The sequence below is a fragment of the Terrapene carolina genome, unplaced genomic scaffold (assembly GCF_002925995.2).
Source record: "Terrapene carolina triunguis isolate 2854851 unplaced genomic scaffold, T_m_triunguis-2.0 Scaffold89, whole genome shotgun sequence".
In the NCBI taxonomy this organism is placed as follows: domain Eukaryota; kingdom Metazoa; phylum Chordata; order Testudines; family Emydidae; genus Terrapene; species Terrapene triunguis.
The window spans coordinates 13946002-13962119 of NW_020664440.1; the positions used below are offsets into that span (position 1 = coordinate 13946002).

At 40.8% G+C, this 16118-nt stretch overlaps 1 protein-coding gene across 3 annotated transcripts in view; it reads left to right on the forward strand.

Moving 5' to 3' along the window:
- The window catches only part of ITPR1 (inositol 1,4,5-trisphosphate receptor type 1), a 244452-nt gene that overhangs the window by 198119 nt on the left and 30215 nt on the right, over window positions 1-16118 (forward strand). For 2 of the 3 annotated variants that reach the window (XM_024196743.2, XM_026650249.2), the window contains 6 exons: window positions 4030-4205; window positions 5499-5663; window positions 7494-7689; window positions 9119-9220; window positions 11057-11199; window positions 15357-15522. In XM_024196743.2, the coding sequence (XP_024052511.1) occupies window positions 4030-4205; window positions 5499-5663; window positions 7494-7689; window positions 9119-9220; window positions 11057-11199; window positions 15357-15522 (948 nt within the window). Of the gene's footprint in view, window positions 1-4029; window positions 4206-5498; window positions 5664-7493; window positions 7690-9118; window positions 9221-11056; window positions 11200-15356; window positions 15523-16118 lie in introns of those variants that run through there. The other variant, XM_024196818.2, reaches the window with a different exon arrangement.

Genomic DNA, 16118 nt, shown 5'->3' on the forward strand with positions numbered 1-16118 from the left:
CCTCTTTAATGTTATACCCTCCTCCACCCCGGCCTGGGTCGTGTTGCCTGTCCACCCAGGGGTCCTTAAAATTGCCAAGTCTGTGTGGCAGATCCCCTCTTCCATCCCGCCTACCTCCAAGAAGGCAGAAGAGAAGTACTATGTCCCCGCAAAGGGGTTTGAGTATCTGTCACTCTCCCTCGAGCAGTATCCCCATCAATAAAAGGGCCAGGCAGGGACAGGCGAGCAGCATGCCGAAAAATAAAGATGCCAAGACTCTGGACTTGTTTGGCTGGAAAATTTATTGGAAAGCCAGCCTGCAATTTCGGGTGTTTAACCAGCAGGCCCTGCTAGCCAGGTACAACTTCAACCTGTGGGACTCCATCAACAAGTTTAAGGAGGGCCTCCCACAGGATCGAGCCCAGGAGTTCGCCATCTTGGTGGACGAGGGCAAAGCGGTGGTGAGAGGCACCTTCCAGATAGCCTGGGATGCTATGGACTCAGCTGCCACGGTAGTCGCCTCCGCAGAGGTTATGAGGTGCAGCTCCTGGTTACGGTCCTCTGGGCTGTCACAGGAGATGCAAACTACCCTTCAGGACCTCCCATTTGAGGGAGCAGCGCTCTTTTTGGAGCTGACAGACACACAACTCCACAGCCTTAAAGACTCCCGTGCCATCCTCCGTTCCTTGGGCCTCCACACCCCTCAGCAGGCTAGAATGCCTTTCCATGCCCCGCCACCTCCGTCAAGGTCCTGGAGTGCCCCCCAGTCCAACTCCTACAGAAAGGAGAGAGACAAAGGATTTAAATGACATCACCCTTCATCTTCCCATTCTTCCTCCCATCCTGGTTCTTCCAGAGGCCAAGGAAGCCAGAAGCAGGGGTTTTGAGGATGCGCCCGAGGATGGCATCCCAGTTACTTCCCAGGATCCACCCCCACTCTTTCCTCAAGCGCCTGCACCCCTTCTGGTCGGCCTGGTCGTGGCTGAGCTCAGACTGTTGGGTGCTCGACATAGTATCTTCGGGCAATACCTTCAGTGCCTAATATACCAACGCACGAGCGCGGCACTCAAGAGGGCGCTACAGCCCACCGCTAAGGCAAAAATCTCCAACTGTGCACATGGGTGCGCACGCACGCACCTAGAATGGAATGGACGTGAGTAGTACATCTTGAAGAACAACAGTTACGAAAAGGCAGGTAACCATTTTTTTGGCCTTTTAACTTCTAGGGACTTCATCTTGCACATTCTCAACACCTCATGAAGCATCTAACGCTTTTAAAAAAACCTCTCTTTGTTATTTATATAAAATCATTTTAAACTCTTGATTTGTTAAACAGCTTTAATCTTTTCAAAATGGATCATTTAGGGGAAAATTCTCATTTTTCCCAAATTAGCTGTTACCACTCAAGAAAGAGAGCTTGGAGTCATCGTGGGTAGTCCCTGAAAACATCTGCTCAATGAGCAGCAGCAGTGAAAAAGCTAACAGAATGCAAGAAACCATTAGGAAAGGGATAGATAAGACCGAACATATCATCATGCTGCTATATAAATCCATGGTACGCCCACAACTCGAATACTGCATGCAGTTCTTGTCACCTCATCTCAAAAAAGATATATTAGAATTGGAAAAGGTCCAGAGAAGGGCAACAAAAGTGATTAGGGGTACAACACAGCTTCCATATGAGGACAGATTAAAAATGACTAGGACTGTTTAGCTAAGAAAAGAGATATCTAAGAGGGAATATGATAGAGGTCTACAAAATCATGAATGGTGTGAAGAAAGTGATTAGGGAACTGTTATTTACCCCTTCACATAACACAAAAACCAGGGGTCACCTGATGAAATTAATAGGCAGCGGGTTTAAAACAAACATAAGGAAGTACTTCTTCGCACAATGCACAGTCAACCTATGGAACTTGTTGCTATGGGAAGTTGTGAAGACCAAAAGTACAACTGGATTCAAAAAAGAATTAGAGGAGTTCACGGAGGACAGGTCCATAAATGGCTATTGGCCAAGATGGTAAGGGACGCAACCTCAAGCTCCGAGTGTCCCTAAACCTCCAACTGCCAGAAGCTAGAACTGGATGACGGGGGATGCTTCATTCGAAGTTGCCCTATTATGTTTATTCCCTCTGAAGTATCTGGCACAGAGACCGGATACTGAGCTAGATGGACCATTGTTTTGACCTAGTATGGCCATTCTTATGGTGTATCTACATGGTTCAGGCCAGCTGAACTCTGAGCTGCTAAGTGCATAATACTGTGAGATTTATCACAGTGTGGAAGGCCAAAATTTGCAAACTTGAATGCCTATAATTAGGTACCTAAATCCATGTCTAAATAAGTGTCTGGGGTTTCCAAGATGCCGAGAATCTTCCATTGATCTTTGAAGGTGCATAGCACTTCTGAAAACGGACATGTCTTTCTGCCAGCAGATGTGCAACAGACTCCTGACACCTCTTATGACTAGGAGTGTACATGTCTTCACTGAGAATCACTCAGCTTTGGCCAAAGATTGGTCATTCCCAACTTGGAACTCTGTTTTCCAGGGGCTAAAACATTGCTTCCGCTATGCTCCCAGCCCTTACTGTCCCTGGCAGCGAGGAATGAGTTTGTGACCTGAACTCTAATCTCTTTTCTATTCCCACGCCATCCACTTTGAGAAGGCAGCAGAACATGCTGCTGGGGCAGTCTTAAAAGTTCCCTTTAATAACAGCATTCCATTCCACTTATTCTAATGCTGATGAGCAGCCTGTGGTGTGGCCTTTCAAAAGCACATACTGCAGGCAACCTTGAAGGTGTCTTTAATTCTAGCTAGATATGCAGGCCTGCTGTGAATGGCTGAAACTGAAGAGAGAATATATTCATGTTTTAGATTTTATTATAACTGTCAGAATATTAACACTGAAACAGGTGGCTAGATCCTTTAAAAGTGCATTCTACCCTCTCACTGGAATTCCAATGCCGAGTATATTCACTTCCTAAATGGTCTTTTGTACCTTCTCTCTGCTTTCCCCTTCCTGTGGTATATGTCCCTTTCAAATCTGATGCCTCTGTTTTGAGCATTGCACCTTTGTTCCTTAGGGCTCTGCCATGGCAGGCATTTTGTCTGAAGTTTTTGAACACACTGTGCTCTCTCTGGGGGACATGGCTTTTGTTCATTCTTCTGTTGTTTTTCATTAATCTAAAATAAGTAATTCAGAATGAAAGTGCATGGTTGTTCTTCGTATATGGAAGAGCATAACTCTCCTTCACTCCCCTCCCAGTCTTGTTTGAAAAAGCCTTCGTTGTGCATGTGTTGACGTGCTTACTGAGATGGAACAATCCCCTCAGTTCTGGCACAGGGGCTGCAGACTGCTACAGAAAGTTTAGGGAATCTCTCCCTCTAATCTGGTTCCTGCTGAGATACAAATGGTTTGGAAACATGCAACTCTTTTTTTATGTGGCCTTTGTCATGAAGGGATGGTTGTTCATGTTTGAAGTAGCCCCACAGTGTGCTAGAGTTGTAGGCCAGGGTTTTTTTTATGGCTCTTTAACTGAAGTGTATTTGGCTGATGTTACATAACCAGCGAGGCGCATGGGACGCTCCAAAGAGAACGAGAAATACCAGAGATGGCAAAAACTGGTAAAGCTTTTAGTTGGAAAAAAAAATTAATAGAAGGGTAGGATAGGAGTAATAGGAAGGTTAGGCCCAGCGATTTCTGTTGTCACTCTTCCCCTCCCATTCAGGGAAGCTACTGAGTGCATTAGAAAATCGGTCTTCTCTGTTTTCCAATGATAATGTGTCTAAGTAACGCACAACAAAATGAAGACTCCTTTAATGATGATGCTTGACACACAGTGCTTTACGTGTTCAGGTAATATACTTAATTAAAATGTACCCGGGATGCTGTTACTCAGATTCACCACTCATCAATCTGTAATGGCTGAACAGGTGGGTTAGTGATATTGCACAGTAATAACATTAAAATGCCATTTATCTGGCTAATCTTGGCTTATTATATTTGGTAGTTAGGAATATTTAATCTTCTTTTATTTTTTCCATACTAGGTACACTAGAGCCCCACTTGTCGGGCTTACTCTGGACAGCTATGCTGATATCTTTGGCCATAGTTATAGCTCTTCCTAAGCCCCATGGTATCCGAGCTTTAATAGCTTCTACGATATTACGACTAATATTTTCAGTGGGTTTGCAGCCTACTTTATTTCTTCTGGGTGCATTCAATGTAAGTATCTTTTGGGTTTTCATTTAAATTCTCTTGCATTTTACATAAGAATTTCTTATCCACTCGTGAAAATACCAGACTCTAAATACTCAGTCCAGAACATTGTGGAGTAATTGGTGTAAAAAGTAATTCCCTAATTGGATTGGGGCTCTTCTTTAAAAATAGAATCGCTGTGCTGTGCTTCTGTTGGAAGTTTAAGAGCTCCAACGTGTGTCTCTGCTTTGTCACACTCTAGTGACAGCTCCCAGCTCAGCTAGAAATGTTAAGAAATCTCTGTGACCCTACAGTACTTTAAATTGTTTGCTCAAACCCTTCTCTTGTTCAGTCGCTAAGCTACAGAAGATGGGAGTTTGTAAGATTTATCAAACAATAAGTGTCCCAAATGCTTGTAGCTTACCTGCCAGTCAAAAGTAGGACATTGAGCAGTTTGCTGCAGAGCAAACATGCAAGTTCAGCCACCAGAGAGAACTTCAGTAAGACTCAAATTCAAACATTTGTGGTCTGCAGGCAGAAGGGGTCTACCAAGTGAGCCAAAAGGAAGCTTCTCTTTGACTAAGCCAATAGGAGCTGTGCGAAGGTTGTATCTCCTGGATGTCTTTTTGTGTATATATTACATAAGTACCTTAAAGCAGACAATTGAATTACATGTCTTGTTATCTAAATATGTTCACAGTGCCACATATATGCCAATATGTTAGCCAGTCGACAATGGTATTATTATTATTATTTGTTGTGGTAATGCTGAACAGTTCCATTTGTGGTTGGGGAACCATTGATATTGGCATTGCTGTGTCCTGATTACTATATACCCAATCTAAAAATAGTTGGGTGATGGGAACCTGGATTATTTTCTTACTAACAAGTTACACTAACAAGTGTCTCAGAAATGTAAGTGCTTCTGTTCCAAGGAGTTATTTGTTTTAGGCCGATGCATTTTTGAGTGAGAAGTTAGTTTTACACTATTTTTTAAAAAGTCTTACCTCTTCCAACTGGGTGATTTGTTTTTGCAATCTCAAATATGTAGACGTATTCAGTCACAATTGAAAAGATTTTGTGTGTACATTTTATAAGGGCCAGTTTTTTTGCTCTTGGGTCAATTTAGATTGGGCTGCATAGATAGACGTAACTGAGGGCAGAGGCTGACCTGAATGTGTAAATTGCTCAATCATTCTACAAGTCCTTATTGCAGTTGTTGATAGAAACATGTTGCTGAATTCCTACTGACTTAGGGTCTGCAATTGTCAGGCATATGTTGCACACTATAGCTAACCTTTACTGTAATTATCTCCTTAGGTTTGTAATAAAATAATTTTCCTGATGAGTTTTGTGGGTAACTGTGGAACATTCACTAGAGGATACAAGGCAATGATCCTGGACGTGGAATTCCTTTATCATCTGCTATACCTTCTTATTTGTGCTATGGGGCTCTTCGTACATGAATTTTTCTATAGTTTGTTGGTAGGTATTCATCTTCTCTTTTGAAGTGCTGTCTGTGTTTTTCTAAAGCCACCATCGCAGTAGTATCTAGAAGACATAAATGTGTCACTGTACAACCTACCCAAAAATAGAACCTAGGTTTTCCACTTCCAGTGTGGCTGCTGTCCTTGGTGGGGTTGCTTTTTAGTGCTAGACCTTTTCAGGAGACCAAACTCATGCAGTTTTAGCTTGAGAGCTTACTCGGGGGACTCGCACTGCCCCTGTGCTACTCCTGCTCTCCTTACCTGAGAGATAAATGGAAGACTTGTAATTTCTTCTACTCCAGTACAATACACAAGCAGGGCACATTGCTTTATTGTAATTAAAATGTGGGATTTATGAATGTGTACAATTGCAAAGAGGACTAATTTACAAGTATTTCCCTGTTTCAAGCCCCATTCCCAGATAACTAAAGTATTGGGGAAAGGATAAAAGCAGATTCCTTTGGCTAAATGTGCAATTTCTTAGCTTGCCTAGACTATATAATTTGTCTCTGGTTCTAAGGTTAAATAATAAATTGGCTTAAAATATCCTCAAAGTAACATTGATACCAGGTGAAGTATCCAAGTCTCAGCTAAGTCACCAGTGGGCACTACCCAGATCAGAAAACTCTGTACAAAATCTGGCACAGATAGCACATAAATGGTAGCTACTTCAGGAGAAATCCTGGCGGGAACGAGAGGCAGATTGTTCTGCAAGGCGAGTGATGCTTCCCCAGTGTCAGAAGCTGTACCAGTGACTTACAGTGAGTTTGGGTGCTTAGTATATTTGGGAGCCTTTTTTTAATCTCTGACCATGATTCCAAGCCCTGGGGAGTGACCAGGATCCCTTGCCTAAGCCTTCCCATTAGGTGCGGAGCCTACAATGCATGACGCAATACTATTCAAAGTGTGTCATGAACAAGTATGTCTATAGCAGGCAGGTGTCAATTTCTAAACAAGCCCCTACTTAGTTGCTGCTTGCTACATCATTCTGTATCTGTTTTCAGTTGTTTTCTTTATTCCTTTATGGAGAAATTGGGAAACGTGGTTTTACTGCCACAAATGTGTCATCTGTGTATGACAGTTTACTCTTCTAGCATACAAATCTGCAATCTGATGACAAGGAAAAGTATGAAAGGGACAGTAGCTTTCTGCAGACCTCATATGACCTCTCTTCAGAGTTCTTTAGAGGGATATGCATAGGGTAAGCGGGTGGAGGGCGGGAGTTGGAGTGAGGGTTTTTTTTGCCATCTCATATTGTAACATTTATTTTGTCCCATCATTCAGTAACTGACTGTTCCATGTCATGTCGGCGATAGGATAGATTTAGAAGAATGGGAAGTGAAGGAAGTATTTATGTCCATAAGGAAACTAAGACAAAACCCAGAAAGATTAACCCACCACCATAAATCCAGCCTTTCCCAAAAACCCTTAGTTTAAGCATGTCGTCTTTCTTTATTTTTTTAACTGAAGTTTAAAGAGACCTGCCAACTTTAACTTCTGAAGTAGGTTGTACTTTTCAGTTTGGTGCTGAAAAGAGAGAATGTGAAGCACAGATCATCAATTAGATGGTTACTTAAAAAAAAAAAAAAAAAAAAAGTGTATTGGGAATGGGTAATGTAAAATCAGTCGGGTGGTTGTGCCATTCCATTTAGTTAGTAGGTGATGCTCCAGAATTCTAAATTAACTATCTGCTTTAAAAAAGGGCAAACTTTAAAACATTGGAATTAGATTATTTACATCTTACTCTGCATTGCCCCAAAATGTAACATGCCATCAGTTTTGTTAGCAGTAAACTTGTGAAACGGCTTGACCTGCCCCTTTTTTCCAGCTTTTTGACTTGGTGTACAGAGAAGAGACCTTGCTGAATGTCATTAAAAGTGTCACTCGCAATGGACGTTCCATCATCCTGACTGCTGTTCTTGCTCTTATCTTGGTTTACCTGTTCTCGATAGTGGGGTACCTGTTCTTCAAAGATGACTTTATCCTGGAAGTAGATAAGCTGCCTAATGAAACGTTATTGCCAGGTTGGTATTGGACATTTTAACTGTGCAAGGTTGAAAAGCATAAAGGGCTTGCCCCTGCACAGCTTGCAGGGGGTACTCGACACCTGATAGGATTCAGTACAGATGTAGTTCCGGTAAAAGATGCTTTCCAAACGAGAAATTGGCTGATGCAAATGGCGTTTCTAATGTTGTGTAAATTAATGCCAAGACCCGTCTCCCCTAAAAAAGGAGACAGCATTTAAACTTTCCTTTTTGCATACATTAGAGATTTCTTACAGTGCATGATATGACAGTCGAGATAATCCAATTCAGCTAAACATAGCTTCTGCCCTGACTTAATTGCAGGCATACTAGAGGCAGGGCCAAAGCTACATTTAGCTGAATTGGATTATCTCGACTGTCATATCCCTCCATCTGTGAAGTTTACATCCTGCCTTGGTTAGGCAGAACCTAAATGTGTTTTGGCAAAAGCCCACTCGTTCTCCCAGACTTTAACTGGTGAGGTTGCTGGTTTCAAATACTGGGAGAGCCTGCAAGTTAACTTATGGGATTTGGACAGTTTATTTTTGCTTTTAATGGTGGGTTTAATTCTACAACAATCAAAATAGAAACATCAATAACAAAATAAATACAAATGAAAGGGAGTGTGGAGGTGCTCCTGTGAGCTCAAGCTATATGCTTTTCCGCTATTCGTTTTCTCAGTTTGCATTCAGAATATTAACCTCCACCAAATACTTGCTTTAGGTTTAACTTGCTTTAGCAAGTTTTTTTTTTTCTGAATTAAGATTTGGTCATTGCAAGTAAAATGTTGTTTTCCATTAAACAGGCAGCTTAGTGATTGAGGTGTACAGATAGAACAGCAAATAACCTTATTAACAAGGCACTTCATTTTTTTCCTCCAAAGCTTAAACTGTTCAGAAAAGCATTGCTTGATCTTCTTGCTACCAGACATTATTTTTTACCATTTATCAGATTAGAGGTCAAGAACTAAATGACACTTTGCTTCAACTTTTCCACACAGTTGATCTCAATGCCAGGGACATCTCATTATCTGTAACACCTGATAAACTTGCACTGCATGATGAATGCAACTTTTTGAAACACCTTGAAACCATGTCTGCTGAACATAGTGTATCATAACAATTTCAACTACTTCATGAACTTTGGGGCGGAGTACTGTGTACAATAATTGTATGGCATTTGGTCCTAGTGCACAGAAATAGAAAGCATTTTATTTTGTCCTTCATTTAAACATTGTTAAATAACAAGATGCAAGCGTTTAATTGGACTCTAACCTTCAAATCCCAGTGGAAAAATCTTTCCCAGGAATATACGCATGTTACTTAGTGCAGACTCAGTTCATATTACAGTGTGTGTTAACACCTGTGGATCAGTTATGTAAAAAGTGAAGCAATGTTAATTTTTGATGCCACAACTTGCATTTTTGTAGACCATACAGAAGCTGGTGATACCATGACTGGGGAGTTCCTGTATTCAGATGTATGTAGAGCAGGCAATGGGGAAAACTGTTCTTCAGTCATTCCTTCAGAAGGTAGGTGTCTTTCAGTACTGAACTCTTACACCACAGCTTTAATTTTCACTCTGTTCTTGCCAAGTATCTTAAATTTAAAAAACTTGTGTAATTAAACCAGGCAGAATAAAGATATCAGGGGCGCATCTGATTTGAGGGAGGATTAATTTATCCCACCTTCCCATTAGCGTAAATATCTTTTGGTACGTGAAATACTGCGTGTAAACTAGAAATACTTACTTCATTGCAATGGGATTGCTTAGTACTGAACTGAATTGAAACATGTTGTGTTTTGAACTGCCTTGCCTTATGAGTTTGAGAGGGAAAAAGTGATGCAGCTCGTCCTCTTTGTAAAATCCTGAAGCTTGCAACAACAGATCAACAATTCTGACCTCAGAAGTTGGTCTCTGAATTTACGAGCATCTTCAAATGTTAGTGTGGAAAGATGCAGTCAAATATAAATGCATTGGTGATGACCGTATTCTAACTATTTAGTGAAGGAATACATTTTTAATATTGTTTTGGACTATTAAGAAATAATAAACAGAATAAATACATAAAATGGTGGGGGGGTTTTTTAAAAAGAAAAAATAAATATGTTGGGCATGAAATATAGCTGTATGTTTGTCCAATCACGTATGGTACAATGATCAGCCTTAAATTGAATCGTGAAATATTTTGTCTTATTTTCTACATGTTAAATTTACTTCCTTGCTGAGATTAATGGTATTGGCTGTGAGATGCAGACAATGGTGGAATTTTTCATTCAAATAAAGTATTTATGTTTCAAAGGTCAATGATGGCCGAGAGCCCATCTTCTAAAGAGGAAATGTCTGTTTGCTCTAATGTGCCCTATGATAAATTAAGTAACAGAACAGATACAAAAATAGTTCCTTCTATTCTTTCCTGGCTGTAGGAGGCAGGGGATGATTTTGGTGGTCTTCACATACTTTATTTGCAAAAAGACACAGGAAACTTGATAATGTCAGAGTTCAGGTTGATATCTGTTAATATCAGTGCTTGTCTACAGCCAGAGGTGGATGTGATGCACAAATCTCTGATCACCTCCCTAATGTTTGGAGATGTCTAGACACAACATTTTGATTCAGACCCATCTTTAACATTTAATATTGTAATAACTGCACATGCATTTTTATTATCATAGCAAAGACGTGGAGGGTTTTTTAATAGTCTATTTTTGCAGAATACTCATAATTAGTTCTGGAGCTTCCAGAATCAAAATGCATGAATTAGGAATGCAGAGAGCAAACTCTGAAGTTATAGCCAAACTGGTAAAAGTTGGTGGAAAAAGACGTTTGTTCCTTTCAAATAAAATACGGATTCCATAGTTAGTAATGGCACCTTAGCCATTTGAAGTGCAAGAGACAAAGTTTTCCTTTCAGAGCGTAGCTCAAGGCCTGTCCAATCATTCCTCTGTCAAATACCAGGAGATAGCGTATGAACAAAAACTTTGCCCTCAGAGCTGTCAAAAAGCCCTGATTCTATATAAACAGGTATCTGGTAAGCTAAAGTTGGGCATGGTAACAGAACGGCAAAGAGAATTTAGCCAACTCAGCACGAAACTAGAAACAGAATTTTTGGTGGTGGGAAGAGGAGAGACACAACTGAGCCAACAATGGAGACCAGCTGAACAGCTGCTGTTCTGTTCCTAGCTAACAAGTGCTGCTGTGGTGATCTACATGGTTTATTAGATACACATGGTTAGAGTCATATGATTGTTTGTTTTTAAAGGGAGAGAAGAAAACTCCCAGCAAGAGACAATTCAAAAAATGAAGAGAATTATTTAAAACACATCTTCTTGCCTTTTAAACCTGTCTTTGCTTCCTATGTTAATAGAGCTGATATCTAAAGAAGAAATTGAGGAAGAGGATAAAGAGCATACGTGCGAGACACTGCTGATGTGCATTGTTACTGTATTGAGTCATGGGCTCAGGAGTGGGGGTGGAGTAGGAGATGTGCTCAGGAAACCATCCAAAGAGGTAAAATTAACACTGCATGGGGGAGGAAAAGGGAGATCTAGTTTTATTGAAGAGAATGTTGTGTACAGTGTATTAAACATATTATGCATATGTTACTAAATAGAAGGGACCATAGTTCCTTTCCATTTAATATGGTTAAATCTCTGCAATAACCAGTAAGTCAAGCAATGGCACATCTGAAATGAGCTTCCAACTATTTGACCTGCATTATGATGATGATGATTATTAATCATATTTTAGGGTAGTGCCTAAAGACCAACCAAAAATGGAGCCCCATTGTGCTAGGGGCAGTACAAACACAGAGTAGCAGAAAGTTCCTGCCCTGAAGAGCTTACAGTCTAAATAGACAAGACAGATTCAGGAGGAAAATGTAGAACCCACAACCAGAGTGAAATGTTATGTATGTTCCATGGTTGTTTGGGGGAGGCGATTAGCTAAATTGAAAGAAGAGGGAGGAGAATCCTCTTCTGTGATTCTATGGGATGATTTAGTTGGGGGTTGGACTAGATGACCTCCTGACGTCTCTTCCAATCCTAATCTTCTATGATTCTATGGGACAGAGCAAGAGAGAAAAGAAGGTAAGAGAAGCAGGGGAGCTCCAAGGCTAATGTTCTCTCTCCTGCCCTTACAAAAACAGCCAATCAGCACAGGGCACAGAAAGTCCAATCAGAACTGCAGAAAGGGCTCTGGATTGCCAAAGGTCCCTGCTTTGGCTGCTTTGCAGCAGTTCCTAATGGCTGGAGTTTCTGGCTGGTTCCTCCTTACAGTTTTAAACTCCAGGCCAAATGATAGGGGGGAGAGAGTGACCCCAGAGTGGTAGGGGTTAGAGGCCTTCCTGTACTTTTCTGGACCCATGGGGGTGTTGGGAGAGGGGTGGCCACCAACTGGACCCCATTTCACTCCCTCTCCCCAGTGCAGCAGTCCCTGCTTTGTCTGTATCAGATGTCAGAGAACAGAACTATTTATTTACATCATATTTTCTAACGATCCCCTAGTATTCAGCCTGATTTCAGGTAAAATTTCCAAAACCTTGTAAATCCTAAATAGAAGTTAAGCTCCTAAGTGATTTAGATCCTTTTGAAAAGGGGTAAACAGTGAGGTGGCAAAATTTTCAGATGATACAAAACTATTCACGATAGTGAAGTCCAAAGTGTGAAGAGTTACAAAAGGGTCTCACAAAACTGCGTGAGTGGGCAAGAAATATATATATAATATAAAATGATGGAGTCTAAATTAGCTGTTATCACTTAAGAGATCTTGGAGTCATTGTGGATAGTTCTCTGAAAACATCCACTCAATGTGCAGCGGCAGCCAAAAAGGCTAACAGAATGTTGAGAATCATTAGGAAAGGGACAGATAATAAGACAGAAAATATCATACTGCCTCTCTCTAAATCCATGATATGCCCACATCATAAGTACTGCATGCAGATATGGTCTCCCCATCTCAAAAAAGATATATTGGAATTGGAATAGGTACAGAAAAGGGCAACAAAAATGATTAGGGGTATGGAACAGCTTCCATATGAGCAGAGATTAATAAGACTGGAACTTTTCAGCTTGGAAAAGAGACGACTGAGGGGGGATATGATAGAGGTCTATAAAATCATGACTGATGTGGAGAAAATTAAAAAAGGAAGTGTTATTAACTCCTCATAACACAAGAACTAAGGGCCACCAAATAAAATTAATAGGCAGCAGGTCTGAAACAAACAAAAGGAAGTATTTCTTCAGATAACACAGTCAACCTGTGGAACACTCTGCCAGAGGATGTTGTGAAGTCCAAGACTATAACAGGGTTCAAAAAAGAACTAGATAAGTTCATGGAGGATAGGTCAGGATGGGCAGGAATGGTGTGCCTAGCCTCTGTTTGCCAGAAGCCGAGAATGGGCGACGGGATAGATCACTTGATGATTACCTGTTCTGTTCATTCCCTCTGAAGCACCTGGCATTGGTCACTGTCAGAAGACAGGATAGTGGGCTAGGTGAACCTTTGGTCTGACCCAATATGGCCATTCTTATGTTCTTAAAATGTGAGATAGGCATCTGTTTGAAGGCTAGAAGAGGTGTTTGTGAAAGACTTCTTTCAGGATGTGGTCCCCATTGAGCATGGGTTGTAGTTGTTTAATTATAACCCTTATGAGTTCCAGTGTGGGGTGGTAGGTGACAACTAGGGTTGTGCAGTAGGAGGGGTTTTTATTTCTGTATTGAAGTAGGTTTTCTCAGGGTGGCCCATTCCATGATACAATCTAGTTCTGTGGTGGAGTGTCCTTGTTTGGTGAAGGTGGTTTGAAATGTATTAAGGTATATATCTTGGACTTTCTCCTTGGAGCAAATTCCATTGTATCTGAGTTCTTGGCTATAGATAACAGATTTCTTGGTGTGTTTGGGGTGGTTACTGGATTTGTGAAGGTAGATGTGGTGATCTGTGGGTTTCTTGTATATAGTTGTCTGTAGGATTCCATTGTTGAAGCTGATTGTTGGTATCCAGGAAGTTGATGCTGGTGTGGGAGTGCTCTAAAAAGAGTTTAATGGATGGGTGATGGTTGTTGAAGTTGTGGTGGAAATCTGTGAAGGCGTTTGTCATCTGTCCAGAGGATGAAAATATCATTAATGTATCTCAGGTATATCATTGATTTTTGTGGTGCATTTGTCCAAAAATTCTTCCTCAATGTGGCCCATGAAGAGGTTGGCATACTGAGAAACCAGCCTAATACCCATGAATGTTCCTATGGTTTGGACAAAGTGTTTGTTGTTGAATGTAAAACTATTATTGGTGAGGATGAAATGGATGAGTTTGGCAATATGTTGGGGTGGATATCTGAGTGGTGTCCATGTCTTGTAGATATTTGAGGCAGGCAGTGATGTTGTCATTGTGAGGGATATTGGTGCATAGGGAAGTGACATCTATGGTGGCAAGGGCAGTGTTCTGAGGGAGGTTGTTAATGTTGCAGAATTTGTGGAAGAAGTAGATTGTGTCCTGGAGGAAGCTGCTGGTCCTTTGTGTGCTGAGTGGTTTGAGGATGATTTCCATGAGTACCAATATTCCTTCAGTAAAAGTGTGGTAGCCAGATACAACAGGCTGCCTGGGTTCCCCTGTTTGTGTATCTTGGGAAGCATGTAGAAGGACCCTGGGGGTAAGGGATTAGGTTGCAGAGTTTTTCTTGGAGTTGCTTGGGGAAAGATTTGACAATATCCTTAAATTCCTGGGTAAACTGTGGTGTGGGGTTTTCTTTAAGTTTTTTATAGTCGGTGGTGTCAGAGTTCAGGTTAGTTTAATTAAATTCCAAGTGAATTAAAGTAAACTGAATTAAGGCCACTTCAGTTCTGAACCAGAGCAACCACACCAGGTTTTAATGCGGTTTAACTAACCCACTTTCAATTTGAGCTTTCAGTTAATTCGGATTAACTTCCCTGAGTGGCCCCTTGTAGACAAACCCATAGAGTACATCTACGCTACAACAAAAGACCTATGGCACGGCCATGACTGTCCCAGGTCAGCTGCCTCAGGCTGGAGCTGCGAAGCTATAAAATGGTGGTGCAGTCATTCAGGCTTGGGCTAGCTCCTGGGCTCCAGGACCCCGCTGCGATCGGGGACCCGGGCTCTGAGATTCAGTGCCTTCATTTTTTTTTTTTTTTACCGCAGTGTAGACATACCCTTAGATGCTTTTGAAAATTTTACTCTTCATCAGTAGTAAAACAGGCACTCGGGAGCCTAACGAAACTTTGTTACTTGTTTTAGCTAATTAAGAGAATATATGTGGTTATTAGTATGTATAATAAAAACAACCTGTCAAAGGAATGTCAAGAGGTGATCAGGAATAGAAGGAATAAATGACAAGACATGGATGAGTATAGGGTAGATAACAAAGAGGGAAAAGAGACTTGCAGATAACGGGTAGGGGAGAACTGATCCCAGGGAGATCGTATCCTATCACTGACGATGTTTTTCGTGTTAGTAATTTAGGATTTTTTTTTATGATAATAGAGAATTTAAAATATTAAATTTAATCATTGGAAGACTTCACAGATTTGTGTTCTGAAGTAGGGAATCTCAAGAGGTGAGATGGTGGATTGATACAATATTGGTGGTGAGCTGAAAGAGAGAACTGTCATGGTAAGTGTCAAGGTTAACTTTTTAAAATATTTGTCTTACAGGAACCACTCTTTGCTGCTAGAGTGATATACGATCTCCTGTTCTTCTTCATGGTGATCATTATTGTCCTTAATCTGATTTTTGGTGTTATTATTGACACTTTTGCTGATTTAAGGAGTGAAAAGCAGAAGAAAGAAGAAATTTTAAAAACAACTTGCTTTATTTGTGGTAAGCATTTGAAGCATTTGCTTTAGAGCTAGCAGCTGATCTATCCTAACCCAAAGATAGCTGCATGCAGCTTTCCCACGAAGTTATAAGGCTTTGGGAATCAGGAATCCTACAGTGCTGGTAGACCCTACATAGCGTTCTTCAACTAGCTGTCATTCTCAGCTACTACACCTACTTCCTCTTTCAGGATCTGCTGAAAGCTCATCATTATCTCTTCTTAAAGTAGAGAATCCTGATTGAGAGCATCTTCTGTGTTGTCTTTGCTATTGGGAGGAGAATTTGTATTGCTTGTAGAGTTTGAGGAACTTGGCATAAGGAAAAGAGATTGGGAATAGGAGTATGTTGTTTATATACCACTCTTCTAAAGTATACTTCATCTGGCTTGTTTCGTGTTTCACCTGTGTTTTAGACAACAGTTTTATGTTGGAGCATTAGATAAACTAAAATGGATCATGTTTCCAAAGATGCTGGATGGTTTCTGTAAAGCACCTGGTTTTGAATGCACTGAAGTGAAAAGTTAAACTATTGAGACTGTGAGGCCAAAGTGGTTAAATTACATGGCAATACATAAGTTACATAAATGTGTATAGTGATGT